The sequence below is a fragment of the Lepidochelys kempii genome, chromosome 10, assembly GCF_965140265.1.
Source record: "Lepidochelys kempii isolate rLepKem1 chromosome 10, rLepKem1.hap2, whole genome shotgun sequence".
NCBI classification, from domain to species: Eukaryota; Metazoa; Chordata; order Testudines; family Cheloniidae; genus Lepidochelys; species Lepidochelys kempii.
Window position 1 is genome coordinate 8,703,455 of NC_133265.1, and position 16,433 is coordinate 8,719,887.

The 16,433-nt window shown below is 48.6% G+C and overlaps 1 protein-coding gene across 2 annotated transcripts in view; it reads right to left on the minus strand.

Moving 5' to 3' along the window:
- NATD1 (N-acetyltransferase domain containing 1) overlaps window positions 1–15,063 on the minus strand; it is a 36,223-nt gene extending 21,160 nt beyond the window's left edge. Inside the window, exons 1-2 of one of the 2 annotated variants that reach the window (XM_073361882.1) lie at window positions 14,958–15,063; window positions 14,346–14,607 (exon numbers count right to left, since the gene is read on the minus strand). In XM_073361882.1, the coding sequence (XP_073217983.1) occupies window positions 14,346–14,442 (97 nt within the window). In that variant the 5' untranslated portion in view covers window positions 14,443–14,607; window positions 14,958–15,063. Of the gene's footprint in view, window positions 1–14,345; window positions 14,626–14,957 lie in introns of those variants that run through there. The other variant, XM_073361881.1, reaches the window with a different exon arrangement.
- Between the last annotated feature and the right edge of the window lie 1,370 nt (window positions 15,064–16,433).

The following is a 16,433-nucleotide window of genomic DNA, read 5'->3' on the forward strand; positions in this document are numbered from 1 at the left end:
AGTATCTTGTCTTGGAGAGGATTTAATGCTGCACTTGTGGTGTTTGATCAGAGCGCGCAAGGGTCTCTTCTCCACAAAGGAGCCTTGGACAGAGGATGGACCATCACATGGGCTGATTACATGTGCTCTTCTGGTTGCAATGCAGATTACATAGCTGATGGAGTAGAGAATAAACCTTTCTACCCCAGTTTAGGGAAGGCACAAAGTGACATGAACAGAGTATGTCCCTGGTTTCTGTTCTCTTCAGGAAGCGTGGAGATTAACTTGCATAAAACCCACGACTATTCAGGCTTCAGAGGAACCAATCTCCAGCCCCTTAGACCATGCAGACCTACAGCACAAGCCCCCAACCCCTGTTGCTTGCCATCCACCACACCAACAGCTTATGATCAAAACAGGCCCTTATGCAGCGGTGGAAGCAAGGTGACAAACTTAGGGTTTAAACCAGCTCCCACAGACACTCCTAGAAAACTCCTCAAGTCTTCAGTGTAAGCTGGGGCAGCACCTAATGGGGCAGATCCCCAGCAGACCCAGAGGAAAGTAGCTCCAGTTTGCACACGGATTGGGTGTTGCCAGGATGCCACTGTAGCTCCAGTTCATTCAGTCTGGTGGGGTTGACGGGGGGTCAGAAGTGGGAAGAAGGTTGGCACCAGCTGCCAACGGGTGGTAGCAACGTAGCTGCGCGGCTGCTCAAAGTGCCAAGTCCACTAGACCCAATTCACCCCAGGAACTATGGATGTAGCAGGTCCCGCAGGACACTGCGCAGGATTTCAATGGACGGACTGCAGCCGGCAGTACCAGGGAAGACATTAACTGCCTTCCCCCCGCAATCTGGGCATGGGAAAGGCCTTACCCTATGGAATAATGGGGCAGCTCATCAGAGGGCAGAGAATGCCACATCAGCAATCAGGGGACATCCTGGGGTGGGTGAGCATAAAGCCATGCGAGGTAGGCAGACGTTAGGCCGGATGAGTTTGCGGTTCCCTAGTGAGAAGTGGGTTCCAGACACTAGAAAGCATTAGACACCCCTTGCCAACCATCCTGAGAGACATGCCCACGAACAAGACGCCATCAGCATGTGACTGGCACGAGTGGGCTAACCTGGACTAAGCTCCGCCAGCCCTTCAGCCAGCAGGGCAATGCCTCCTGCTCTCACCCTCTGAACAATGAGGGCTGATCTCGGCAGTATCAATACTAGGAAGCCTCCAAGCAGGGAAAACAATAGGACAGGCAGCGCCATGGTGGGGGATGGAGCAAAAGGCTGCTGTGGTCCAGGGAACACCAGGGATCGCGGGCTGGGCAGCCCTGGAAGGCCAGTTATTGTCTCACATGGGCTTTCCCTTCAATCCCAGGATTTTGCTTAACACTTTTGTACATTCAGGCGCTAAAACCCAGAGGAGATCAAATCAGGAATGCTGACTAATGAGGAAGCACATGGCCAGGGGGACGGGAGGAGGGGGGGGAAGGGGAGAGAGACACACAGACAGCAGGAGACCAATAACTCTGCACCTTTGTTACTTTGCATTTATTCAAACACTCTGGATTCACAGTCCCTTTCTGGGCCAAATTCAGGAGAGAGTCTAAGATGATATGAACACCACCTTCCTCCACCCCTTCAGCTTGCATGTCACACGAGCAGAGATTCCCTGACAGTGTTCCCAACCTCTTCTGTACTGGGACACTCCCCACTTCCTGCCATGCAGGAATATGGGAAGGGCAAAGAAGTCATGAACCCTCCCTGCCCCATCAAGTCACAACTGGCAGGTTGAGAACCTGTGTCTTAGACAAACACACATCACTTCCGAGTTTGGCCCACGGTGCCTGACAGAGGCTGACCTGGTGTAACTCACAAAGTGCACAGCCACAAGGAAGGTGTGTAACAAGATCAGCAGCTTTGGGCAGGTGTGAGAAGGTGCAGGTCATGTTATCCACATGCTGAGGGGATCAGCCTGTCAGGGACACCGTGAAGGTCTTTGTAACCCACCTCTTGGAATCTATCTGCCAACCCCCAGTCACTATAGTACCTGAGCATCTCACAGTCTTCAGTATATTTAGCCTCACAACACCCCTGTGAGGCAGATCAGAGCTATTATCCCCATTGTACTGATAAGGAAACTGAGGCACAGGGAGACGACGTGACTGTCCCAAGATTCACACAGGAAGCCTTTGGTGGAGCAGGGAATTCCGAGTCCCAGGCTAGTGCCCTAACCAGCAGGCCTCCCTACTCCCAGTGGAGTTTCTGACAGCTCCTCCACATTCTGCACAGAAACATCACTCTAATAATGATTTATCACCGTGGGAATCTCCTCTTCATCCAGCCCAGAGACTCTACTTAAGGGCTTCTGTCCCCCTACACAGGATTAGCCAGAAAGTTGTCCTTACCGCTGAGGTGTGTTTTATAAGCTGCATGACTGAAAAAAATGAATAGGAACTTCACTAACGTCACAACACCCCATGAAGAGCCTCCTGATGTCAAAGTGGGTGGGTGGGGGTGGGGGAGAGAAATCAGAAAAAGGCAAGATCCCCTGAGACTGCAAAGAACATAGAATGGCAGCCAGGGAAGTTACAATTCTGCTGTAACAGGGAATTCACAAACCAATCAGGGAGACAGAGGCATTGCCGGGTTCCAGCATCCATCCCCTCCTCTAGCCCAGGAAGGCAGCTCCAGCTGTTACAGCTTACTCTGAAACCTAGCTTTACTGCAGGGGAACTTGGCTGTCTGCAAACCCAGGAGGGGAGTCCAGCTGGAATGCACAGGACGCCTCCGAGCCCGCCTCACAGCCCGGGGTCTCGAGATACTTTGGCACAACAGGCCTGTTGAACTCAATCAGGAATGAAAGGCTGCCACTGTACACGCACTATCAAGTAGCTACCACAGTGCTATATATCCTACAATGTCTATAATAATATCCTACAGTGCGCATTCCTGCAGAGAACCGGACCTGGGAGAGGAGCTAATTTAGGAGGAAGACCAGAGATGAAATGTTAGATTTAAAGGTTACCGGGAACATCCCCTTAACCCCCTAGGTAGGTTTGGGAAGGTAAAGGTCCGGTAAAGGTCAGACCATCGGTAAAGGTCGATTTCACCGTACGCACACAAACTGACCATCAAATATTTTCAGCGATGATAACTGAAATCTACAGATTGGCAAAGGAAGAAAAATGGTGCTTGAGAATTTAGAGTCAAAATCCAGCGAGTCAGACTTTTGAATTCGGCTTGTTACAAAAAGGACTAGCAAATGAATGGTAAAAACAGGTCTGATCCATGCCACCCCCACTAAATGCGTCCTGCAAAGCTGCTCGCCTCTTCTCTCCCTCACCCAGTGGTGGCTCCTAACCCAGCAAGCCTTGGGAGCGGCTCATATATACAGGTCTGCAGTCTCCTGCTGCCCCAGCCTTCTCCTCTGCTCCCATGGCACTTAGCTGAGCCAGGACAGCATGTGCGGCCCCAGCCTGATGGGGCCCAAAAATGGGCATCCCCGGCCTCTGTCCTGAGCAGGTGGGAGGAGCAAAAGGAGGAAGAGATCTAAACACTTGCGAACAGAAGAGAGAAACATTCCGCCTCCCTTGCTCTGTTGTGTGTGCAATGAGGAGAGGGAAGGGTGACTGTACAGGGCAGGGCAGTTGAGGGGCACAGGAAAGATGCATCAATTCATAGCAAGATGGGCTGCAAGAACAACTTGAGAACAACTGCCTTAATAGCTTTTGCATTAGCTTACAGGGTCACTGAGTGCCCACTACCTAACTCACCCCTTTGGGACAGTATGGAAGATACAAACAGTCTATAAAGACAACCACCAGCATGTGCTACTCCCATCCAGGGCCCTTTCCGAGCTAATGGGGCAAAGCACAGACATTTCTAGCCAGAGTCTGGATTCTCTTTCTTGATTCTTTCTTGTTTTCCATCTCCCAGGGCTCCAAATTTCCCTCCCCATCCAGCCCAAACAGCCACATCCCAAAAAGATGAAGTTATATGGCCAAAAGCTTCCCAGAGCCCTCTCACCTCCAGTCAGACTCCTGCAATTCACAGTCCAGGATTCCCCTGCAGCAGTGACCCTGGCTGAGTAAGAGACTGATGGCTTTTCATTGCCATGTTGTAAAGCTTTTCCTATGAGAAACTGAATGGATTGAAACCCACTGACTTTGGGAATGAGGGGTGTAGCCATTCAATTAACTGCCCGGAGATCAGCTTTGGAAGTTGTGGCAGAAACGGGAGTAGCCCTAGTGGGCTTTTTAGGATGCGGACGTGCTGGTTGACTGAGTTTGCCATGGGTAATGAAGTATCTCTACGTTTTACATGTAAGACATAGCCTCAGCATCTGGTCCCTCCCTGTTGCTATTGCTTGACAGAGGCACAGTCTATCAGGGGCAATTTACAAAGGATTCCCACCGGTGCTAATGCTGCGTTAACATTAATGTTGAATCAGTGCATTCCTGGCACTGGCAGGAATTTTTTGTCTAAGACCAAGACCTTTAAACTCTCCAGTGAAACTTATCAGGCAAGTTTCCCAAGCACACATTCCAGCCAGTTTTGAATGGTTCCAGAAACTAGCCTACGGCAGAGATGATAAATTGGAAATTAACCAAGCAGAGTGGGCAGGAAGAGGTGCAACGTCGGCAGGTACGTTAGGCAGGATGACCATGTCAGGGATATAAACCCTCTTGCATCAGGGCACAAACAAACAGCTAGCTGACGGGGTGAGGAGGCAATTCCCCCACTATGGGGATCCTTCATCATGTCTCATTTCAAGACAAACTAAGAGCACAGGGGCACAATCTCTAGGAAAAGAGGTGTGTTCTCACCAGGTTAGCTAACACCTGGTAACTAATGAGGGAAACACCTAGTGCAGGCCAGGTCAAAATGCGCAACTGAGATTCAGGCTGCATCACATAAGTGAGCTCTGAATAGCTTCATAGTTCCGCGGAGAGGAGTTGGTGACATCCTGGAGCAGGGATCGTGCTTAGGAGCAGATCTAAAGCCTACAATTGAGCCTTGCAGAACAGATGCAGGAGTACCATCTCCTTGTCCCAAAAGAAGTCACCCTGTCAAAGCAGTCCCTGCAGGATGGAGGAAAGCTAAGAGACTGGGCCACCTTCTCCACTCCGTCATGCTCCGGGCCTTGCTGCAGTGCAGAGGGAGGGTGGAATCCAACGGGGGAGAAGCAATCTCCAGAGCTAATGAATCCTGAACTCGAGTCAGGCAAGCTGAGCAGCACCTCACCTTTGCAATCAATCAGTCATCAGCAATATTCAGTTACAGCCAGGTAAACCAACACTTTCCAAACAAGACAGTCAAGGGCTTTGGCTTCCCATCACAAAACCCAGATTCTAGCAACGTTATCTTCTCAGCCATCCCCACAAGCTGTGGTCAGGCACTTAGTGAGTTGAGAGATCAGCTTCTTCCATGAGCTAAACCGTTACAGAAGGGACAAGAGGCGGGGCAGAAGAGAGGGAGAACATGTATCTCAGAAATCTGATGAGCAGGTATGTGACAAACTGCCATTCACTGACTAGCTATCAGATCAAAAGGTTCTGCTCTTTTATCAACTCTGTTCTTTCGGTATGAAGAAAGCGTATTTAGCAGATCTCGTCTTTGCATCAGGACAGTTTCCTCTTGCATTGCTGTCTCGTGCAAGTACCCTGGGAGTTTATTGGTTTGTCAGGTACCCCCAGAAAGAAAAGAACTACGTGCATATATTTCTCTGAATGAGAGGTTTTCCCCTCCAGACACAAACAGCAACCCTTCCATTCAGAATAACCTCCATTGTACACGGAGAATACCCACACAAGAGAGAACACAAGTAAGATCCCTCGGAGATAACACAGTGTGTTTATGCCATCTGCAACAGTTTGTACCTGAACACGGAACGGCTGCTGAATTCTACATGTGGGTAGAGCCATAAGAAACGGACAGGTTCAGAACACAGAAAACAAAGAGCCATCATGATTTCACAGGTAAAGACACCCACCAGGATTTCAAAAGCTCTTTTCCTTTCAGGGCACTGGTTTAAGAGAATTACACCGTGCAATAGGGGTGAATGACTCAGATAAGATAGAATCAGAACTTAGAATCAGAACTCTTGAACTTTCACCAAGAAATAAAATGGAACCTGAGTCTTTGGTTAAATTAACTAACTCTGCTGAGTCACCACAATGTCATTTTCACATACCTCTCCTGCCTCTGAATGGGCTCTGCTAGCACTGTAGGAGACTGGGGATCAGTTACAAACTCTTGGGTTGAGTGTGCTGCAAACAAATGTGACTGAAAAATGAAGTATGATTCTATTTGGTGCCATCCCAGCTCACAGTTAAGTTTCCCCCTTGGCCAGCTGAGATGTTGAATCCTTGACTTCCCTATCTGTGCAAGGTCCACTTTGATCCTCTCTTACACAGATATGCCAAAGCAGGAATCTCTCCCTCTCCACAGTGCGGAAAAGTAATGATCACCCAGGATGGGTGAGGTCAGGACAAGGTGCCTAAGCTTGCTACCAAGGCAATTCAAGCATTTATTTTCATCTCCTGAAATGGTGGCAGATGCACGGGGGAGTTCAGAGGGGACTCGAAGGCCATGCTTACACGATGGGTACTTTGCCAGGACAGCTATATGTGATGGGGTGTACGCCCCACATCAGCCCTGAGAGAGCGGAATTAAGCCAGGCAGGCCCAATCACAAGTATGCAGCAAACAAGGAAGATTTAGGCAGTGTGGAGAGCTTTGATCAGAAAGAAGCTCACCTGTGAGGGAATAGGCAAGGGATTCTATAAAGCCTGGAGGCCAGCAAAAGTGTAGGTGGCAGCAAGGAAGAAGCCTGCAGTCAGTGATGTGCTGCCAAAATCTTAACAACGGGTTCCCTCCTCACCCCATGAGGGGGTCGTTGCCCTCCCCCGCCCCCTAGGACTCCTGCCCCATCCAACCCCCCTGCGTTCCTTGACGCCCCGCCCCCAGGACCCCTGCCCCATCCACCCCCCTCCCCTGTCCCCTGACTGCCCCCAGAACCGGGCAGGAGGGTCTCGTGGGCCACCGTAGTGGGTGCCCACCCCACCCCTAAGAGCCAGAGGCACCTGCCGGGGGACGAGGTGGGGAATCCCGGCGGTGCTTACCTAGGGCAGCTCCCAGGAAGCATCCGGCAGGTCCCTCTGGCTCCTAGGGGCGGGGGAGCATAGCTGGGGGGGAGCGGCCGCTCCCCCACTGATCACATCAAAAGTGGCACCTTAGGCGCCGACTCCCTGGGTGCTGGTCCCAGCTCACCTCTGCTCCACCTCCTCCCCTGAACACGCCCCGCTCTGCTTCTCCGCGCACCCCGCCCCGCCCGGCTTCCTGCGAATCAGCTGTTCGGCGGGAAGCCGGGGAGGACTGAGAAGCAGGCCGTGGCTTCCCACTCAGACGGAGGGTGGCGGAGGTGAGCTGGGGCGTGGAGCGGTTCCCCTACGCCCCCCCCCCCCGGGGTTACCTGCTGCGGCACGGGCGGTCCTCCTCATGCCGCCCCCCCCCCGCCCGAGCTCACCTCAGCTCCGCCTCCCTGGGAAGCCCAGGGTGGGGGGCTGAGAAGCAGAGCGGGGCGGCGCGTTCAGGGGAGGAGGCGGAGGTGGAGCGGAGGTGAGGTGAGCTGGGGCCGGGGGTGGGGCGGGGAGCTGCCGGCGGGTGCTCTGCGCCCACCAAATTTTCCCCTTGGGTGCTCCAGCCTCAGAGCACCCAGGGAGTCGGCGCCTAAGGCATCACTTTTGACCGGTTAAATTTAGAAGCCCTTTCAGAACCGGTTGTCCTTCGCGGAACAACCGGTTCTAAAAGGGCTTCTAAATTTAACAACCGGCTCCAGCTCACCACTGCCTGCAGTCTCTCTCCCTGGAGTAAGGGGAGTATTAGACACGATAATTCGACTCCCCCACTGGATCGATCGCTGCCCGCCGATCCAGCAGGTAGTGTAGACGAGCCCTAAACTCTCCGGGGGCAGGGATGGCATTACTCTGCTTGTATAGCGCTCGACTCAATGGCGCCCCCACCCTGGCTGGTCCCGAGGCAGTAAACATGATCGTGTGCAACTTGCAGACACTCCTTTCCTTTGCACATTACCTTCTGAATTTGGCCCTCTGAACATAAGGGAGTCTGAGTCAGTGCAACTAAGCAGCTGAGGGGTCAGAAGAGAGGAGTGAAGCAACTAAGAGGACGATGTAATGAGGTGCATAGCAGCCCTCCCACCCCCGGCTTTTTCTGGCTCCTTGGCATGTGAATCACGGATGTATGAGTAGGTCTAAGGGAGTCTGACCAAGTGAACTGGAATCTAAGGCTTTGTCTACACTGCGGGGGTTGCACCATTACGCTCCTTTACACACCTCCTCTGAATTTAGTTCCTAGTCTTACAAAACGAAACAAATCGAGCCCAGCCCGTCAGGAAATGCTCTGTGTTTTCAGTAGATCTAATACAGGCTAAGCACACTAGCGAGCTGAGTGCAGAGGTGCTCAACGGCTGCAGCCCACACTGCATCGTGGGTGCTCGGCCCCTCTTAAAATCAGGCTGTAAGTGCATTCAGCACGTGACTCTCTCTCTCTTTTTTTTTATTATTATTATTATACAAGAGTTTCATTGAGTCAAACATTATGTGGTCACTTAGCAGCTAACCTTTCCTCACAAAGAGGAGAACACATGGCATCTGTTCTGGGTCTTAAGATCACAAGCCCATCCAGCTCCACCTTCCCTTAAAGATAAGGCCTTGTGTAAATCATGGGTTATTAAAATAAAGTCATCAGGGCAGCCCCATGGGTAAGTGTTGGCATTTCACGGGAGATGCACAGCCACCAAGTCCCCCCTCCCCACAAACTGCTCTGACTTTTCCAACAGTGGATAGATGGAAGCCGGCGTCCCAGCTTCCTCCTCCTGGCTGAGGCCCCAGCTGCTAATGGGGGGTAGTGGGTTGGTTCTGTCCCAGAGAGGGGTGGATAGGTGGCAGGCCAGTCCCAGCCCAGGGGATAGAGCGTATGTGGTATGATGGGTAGATGGTGTCTTACACACGGCACTGTCCGTATGGCCCAGCTCTAGTCCAGGCTGCTGGTGCTGCTTCCTGTCTGGCCAGCCTGGGATGGGGGGCAGCACCGACAACACACAGAATTTAGGAGCCCCAGACCACCCTGCAGCAGCCTCCAGCAGGCCTAGGGGAGACATCGCAGGAGCTGAGATTAGCATCTGCCACTTGGAGCACAAGGATCCGGGCGAGACCAGGATCCAACCCCCCCACACCCTGCTGGGGAAGGTCCCTTTCACATACACACCCTGATCCACCCACCCGGGGAGGGCCCCCTTCACACACCCGCTCATGCGCCAAGCGGGTGCTGTGGGGTGGGCCAGGCTGGGGCTCCGAATTGCCTCACCTTGTCAGTGCCGGCCCCCTCTCCCTACTGGCTAGCCAGACAGGAAGCAGCTGGTGCCAAGTGGTTAGAGTCCCCTTCCCCTGCCACCAGCGGCCATATTACCCCAGGGCTGTGATTTTCTCAACAGCAGGGAAGGGGAAGTGGACATTCCCACTTCTGCCTTCACGCTGTAGGAAAAAGAAATCACGATACTGGGCTAACTTCACTGTTTCTGGGCAGTCCGTGAAATTGGGATTTACTCAGAGCTGACAGATGGCCGGCCGGCCAAAATGGATTTTGTGTGTAACAAAAGAGCACTGTCTCACCAGCTCCTCACCGTCTCCACTTTCAAACAGCTCTCAGGCTTTAAGATGTTAGTTGCTACTACTGCTTGAGACTTTCATGAGGAGCATGAGGCCACGAACGAAGGATGGTCCAATGGGTAGGGTGCTAGCCTGGGACTCAGAAGACCAGGGGTCATTTCCCTGCTCTGCTACAGGCTTCTTGCGTGATCTCAGGCAAGTCATTTAGCCTCACTGTGTAAGTTCCCTGTCTGTGCAATAGAACACTAATACTTCCTTCCCTCCCAGGGGTGCTAGGGGATACGTTAAAGATGTGGGAGATGTCCAGATACTAGACAGATGAGACTGAAGGCAGGTGTTCTCTGCTGCTTGCCTCCCATTTGCTTCTGCATGGTCCAGTCCACAACAGAGCATTCTGTGCACCCAATGTAATGAAGGGTAGGGCTGACGTGAGCTGCTGCCTTTGGGCCAAATTTTTATCTCAGTTACACTGGTGTAAATCCAGAGTAACACTCCCAGACTTTGTGAATCTGACTCCTACTTTGGTAAACTGGCACAGTTCCTTAAAAATAGGTAGAAGCCACTCCCAGGGAATGGTTTTATTTTCTCCTCACTAGATCATTCCCCAGCTCTCAGCTCAGAGAGGACACTATTCCTAAACTTTGATGGCTGGGGAGTTCAAAGAGGATCATTAAAGCTGTTAGAGGAAGTTACTGCAGAAGAGAAAGGCAGAATTAAGAGGAACAAGTTGCTCTAAGAAGCTACTGCATCTGTCTGATCCAGGGAGCACCCTACCAAGAGCAAGACCAGATTTCTTAGCAATGACACTAAGCAACTGGCATGTTACTACAGGAAGAAACAGACCACGGCATACAGTGTTAAGCAGAGACAATGCAACTGCCACTGAAAGGGACTTACTTAGAAAACAGAGGGGCTCACTTTTTTTTTTTTTTTTTTAAAACAGTTTCCTGTTGAGAATTTACCTCAAGATTAAGTAGTTGGAGAGGACAGCTGTGGTATGTTACAGGAGCTCGGTCAGCTTAAAAAGAACGTCATACTGTGAACAGTTTTCTTCGCCTGGGTTTCTAACACAACCTTAGCTGATTAAAAATCCAGTTAGCTCAATGAAACTCAGTGAAGTCTGTTTATAGCCAAATTCACTTTTAGGTCCCTTCAGCATTTGGGAGGCAAAGAAGGAATGGGAATGCATTAAAATGAAGCAGCTGCTTTTATTCAGAATTTTATAAGCCATATATGGCAAAGAATTTTTTGGGGAGAAATGGGGTGAAGCTAAGAGTTCCCCGTAAGATGATTAATATGCCTCACGTGAGAGAAGAGAATTTCATCAGCTTAGGCACAGGGAGCAGACGGAAACAATGATGAACCATGAACAGCTTTAGATACTGACACATTCTTAACATGCATCCGATGAAGTGAGCTGTAGCTCACGAAAGCTCATGCTCAAATAAATTGGTTAGTCTCTAAGGTGCCACAAGTACTCCTTTTCTTTTTGCGAATACAGACTAACACGGCTGTTACTCTGAAACCTATTCTTAACCTATATACAGTTACTTCTGTGTTTCAGGCACAGCAGTACCATTAGGTGTTTTTGAACTAGCAATGGCTCCTGAAGTCCGTAGATGGTATGTGAGGGGATCAGGGAATTGTTGGTATGCCTGCCTCATGTTGCATATGACAAGAGCATTGTGATCTGGGTACCCCTTCGAACTCACAGGAACTCCACCTATGTTTGCAGGTTTTACTGTGTTAGGGAGAATTCAAACAAGGGCATTAAAGTGCCGCTGAGATTAAGCACAACAGAAATGGGACAGATGGAAGGTCTCTCACTGCTAGGGATTTATTGGAAACAAGCACCAAGCCACATTCTCCTAATAAGAGACATTTATCTTGTGACTGCATTCTAGGTTTTGATTTTATAAACCAATGGCTAATAATGATGTGAAAATAAAAATAGATTGATTGACATTGGAGCAATAAACATGGAGCATATTTGAATGGTTAGGACAAGTTTGTGGTTTTATTCCCACCTCAGCCACTGATTCATTATATGAGTCACCTAATTTCTCTGTACTTCCATTTCCCCATCTACAGAATGGATACAATACTACTAAATTTCTATGCAGTGTTTTAAACTGTGCAGATGAATGGTGGCATAGAAGTACTTAACAGTGATAGGAGTAGCTCACCATACCATTGCTGAGATGTTGCATTTGGAATCATGGAGGACCAAGTTTTCAAAAGAATCCAAGCCAGATTCTCACATGCCCCATACTCAGCAGCAACCACTGAGGCACTGACAGCCAGCACACCCACCTCTTGAAAATCTGACCATTGGAGCCCAATCCATCTCCCACTGAAATGATTCTCATTGACCTCACAGGAGTTAAATCAGTCCCTTACTGAAGTGACTCATTTTGTGTCAGGCTGAAATTAGCTTATCCACATTACATTTTTGAATAGGTGGTTTTCTGTTTGTTTGAAGTGTATTCTCCACCAGCCCCCCTTCAAGCTGCTGAGGATCACTTGCCAACAACCTGACTGCCAGAGATTTTAATCTGGAGTACTCTGATGAGAAATTAAATCCCTAATAATCTGCTGCCCATAGCCTTCCCCTCACTTTTTGCATGTGCAAACAAGTTTTAAACAATGGCACCAATTTATGACTCTGCATACAGGTTTCAAGTGGGAACCCATCACAATGGATTTATTTTGATCTCTTGCAATTCCAAGAGACCGCTTGGCTTAATCAGTTTCTCTATCTCCCCATACTCAGCTTGCAACCTTTAGTGTCCGGTCCTGCTCACCCATTGCTGAGCCTGAAGACTGCACTTGTAATTAGTGGTTTAAAAAACAAACAAACAAACAGACAGACAAACTAGAATAAAATGTAGGACTATTCTTGTTATTTTATTGAGAATGCCTCCTACTGCACATATAATTTCTGAACTATCCATTGACATTTTTAAGCAATCTACCCTGCAATTTCTGTAGAGCCAGAAGACAGGCTATTTTGCTCAACTAAACAAAACAAAAAACAAAACAGCCTTTGGGATCTTTGTACATTTGGAACTAACCATTAAAACAGGCTGAGAAAAATCTTTGCCTGACAACAGGAGATATTGTTGGGTGCCTATTTCTCATTCTTACAGCTAATCAAATGCAGCAAGAGGGATAGCTACTAGGGTCCACATTAGAACCAGATTGTTGTGGCATTACTAACTATAACAGGCTCTGATCTTGCAAACATGCCCATAAGTAGTTCTACTGATTTCAGTAGGATTTCTCCTGTGCTAAGTGGTCACAGATTGGGCCTAAAACAGATCAGATACAGCCCCTCCCCTGGCCTCGTGCCAAGAGCTCTCTGCACTTTTAGGATTGGGGTCTTGGAGAGGACTTCAAATTTATTTAGCTACATCAAGCTTTAATTTCTATTATCTGAATGTTATAGGCCAGCTTGTAGCCTCTGAGGTCCTAATCCTGCAAATACTTACACATGTGCTTAACTTGACTACCACAAGTAGTCCCGCTCAATCAATGAAACTGCTCACAGCAGCCAAGTTAAGTATATGCATAAGTGTTTACAGAATTAAGGCCTAACAGTTTTCTTCCTCCCCCTACAACTCTACACTCCAAGGTAGAAATTACTTCTTTTTTTAAATCTGCAACCTGGCTTCTTACCACTTTCATTATGTGCAATTCACTGAGAGCACACCAAAGCCAGAGAAGTCACACTCCAAGAAGTTCCCATCCAGCTTTAAAATGTTGTTTTGTAAGCACCTATCAAAATTATCTCCCCTGTCCTGAAAACAAAAAGCTGTGGATAATCTTTCACATCTCAGAGTAATTTACAGAAAGTCCGTTATTTCCACTCTGTGCCTTCCCATCACCAGTCTAAAAAACAAAAGGAATTTAACCAACAACCTGCTATCTGCTCCTGTTAGTTTTGAGCACATGATCCAGGGCTAGTTAGATATGTCAGTGAGGGGAGTTTACATTTTTTTTTAAACTGTGATTAGTCAGTATATAGGGAGGGCTTGGCAATCGAGGCAGTTAACAGAAAAGGGAAGAAGTGGGTAGTATCAACCTTAGTGGTCTGTTTATAAATAGAGACAAAGTGGTGAGAGAATATCTTTTATTGGACCAACTTCTGTCGGGGAAAGAGACAAGCTTTGGAGATTCACAGAGCTCTTGTTCAGGCCAGACAAGGTAACCAGCTGTGCACAGCTAAAAATGTTTATAAATACATCTTAAGGGACAGGTGTTCCTCTACTAACCTGAGGGGGAACAGATACAGCAGCAGTTTACCAGAAAGTAACAAAGACAGGCTAGAGGAATGGAAGGTTACTGAGAGAAGAGCTTGCAGGGGAATAGATTGAGGCATGTTCCTTTACCTCCTCTATCGCTCTTTGCTATTCAGTGGCTCTTTGTTGACACCAAAACTAATCTGTTGCATAACCACCCTCGATGTTGCTGTAAAATAATTTAGGAAAAGGAAGAAGGAGAGAGAATTCCCTAGCTGTGAGAGGAAAGCCAGTCCCTGATTTAGCTAGAGGGCACTCTTCTCGTTACCAGCCTCTTTGCTTTACTTGCAAACAAAAGATAGAAAACCGGTGAGGGTGGAGGACAGCGAGAGAAAGGGAAGAAAGAAAAGTGAGATCCCAGGGTCAGCCGGAACCTTACCATTCAGCCGCACTGTGAATTGTCTCCTCTTGCGATCGTGCTCCACCTGGATGGGGCAGTTCTGCTCCAGGATATTGAGCTGAGCGGCATGTGCCATGCTGCTGGGTGGGTGGTGATGGTGGTTGTTTTTTTTTTTTTAACGGGGGCAGAGAGATGTCGTTCGTTCTTCTAGGGCTGGACTCACTCCTTCTCTCCCTGGTCAGCAGGGGGAAGGGACAGGACGAGGACCGGCGGGGAGAGACATGGTGAGCGCCTGCTGAAACTGACACACGGCAACACACACACCAAAAAAAAAAAAAAAAAAAAAAAGCCAGGAAATCAGCTGTGAACTCACGTGCTGACCTCCCAGCCAATGCCCGAGCAGCCTTTTTGTTTTGATACATTCCATTCGACTCTTAAAGGAACACTGCACCTTGAAACCCACCCCCCATTCCCGCACCTTCCGCGCCTCCCCCATATATAGAGAAGTGAACTTCTCTGCTGAAGGGAAAAGAATCATGCTGTCTTAAGCAAGGGGGTAGTTTTATGATTCATTTCTCCCAAGTGATTCATTTCCTCCTCCGAAATTATTACAGAGCCTGCTGATTGTCCTTAGGGGGCAGCTGAACTCACCTGGCGTCACAGGCTTCCCTGCTCTGTGTCACCCAAAGGAAATTCGAAATCATTTCCATTCTTTCTGTGGGCTCACCTACACGGGGAAATGTTCCGGCACAGCTATGTCACTACAGTTACACCTCTCTAGTTACATCCGGGTAAAGCCCCGTGTGGACATTCTTATTAGGGAATGAAAGTGCCTTTTTCTGGTTTAACACCCGTTTGAAAGCAGTTGAGGGAATACACCTGTTTCCGAGGAACTCATTTTCCTCTGGGGGTCGGGAAATCACGATGAGTGATGCCACAGGGCTCACTTTAATTTACAAGGTAAGTGACGCTATTTTGCAAAACCAGAGGGAGAAACAAAGTTACATGTTGCAAGGACAAAGATCCTGTGCAATATGTCTAGAGAGTTGAACAGGCTCACAAATATTAAAAGAAAACATGTTCTTTGTCTTGGCCACCTTACAGGATACAAACATTAAAAAATAATTAACCTGTACAATCAGTGATTTGTACTGTGGTTTCAAATCATGCTCTATCTGAAGGATAAAGGGCCCGATTTTCCACTCACTTACAGCCAGTTGCTGCTCCCTGGCCCTGGAACAAGAGCCGCTGCCACCCTTCCCTTCCCTACTATGCTGGGGAGGCTGTCACAAGAGGCAACAGAACCATCTTCCCCCGCTTTTTGCCAGCAGTGAGTTTCCCTGCAAGAGGGGAATTCTTCACTGGTTCTCTCCAGCTGCTTTCACTCCACTTTGTGCTGTGTTCATAGTGAAAAGTGAATTTAGCAGACCAGACAATCCAGGTCCTTTATTTAGGCCATGATCCTGCAGTGAACTCTATGTTGGAAACCTCTGTGTCCATGCAGCACCCTGTTGGTGCAGGGATTTGTCAGTGCAGACCTCATTACAGTATCCCAGTCATGAGAGAATCTCAACCAGATGTTCCTCCTCTATGCCCTGGTCTCCATTGGACACTAGATTAGACTTCATTAGATGCTGCATAAATCTAATCTAAGATGCTCAGATGGGGGCTATGTAAGTACCTAGGTAGAGAACTAATACAAGTTCCCAGTACACATTTTTCTGATAGTTTTCACACAATGCATAGTTAGACTGTGGAACTCATTGCCAAGGAAGTTGTGCAAGCCAAGAATTTAGCAAGATTCAAACAGGAACTTGACTTTTATATGGATATCAAGAATACCCAGAGTTATCCTCAGACTTCAGGTCTTAGTCCAAGCTTTAGCTGTTAAAAATCAAGATGAGACCTAATGTGGGGGGCAGATTATCCCACATTTAGTGCTGGCCACTATCAGACTGAATACTGGACCAGATGTCCACAGATCTGATCCTGAATGTATGGGCATTCCCATTTTTAATCTCTACCAGTGAGTGTGATACATTTGAGTGAAACTGCTTTGGACGAACTTAATAAAATACAGTTTAAAAGATTATTGGAGAAGACTACATTATTGTTATTCTGTATCAA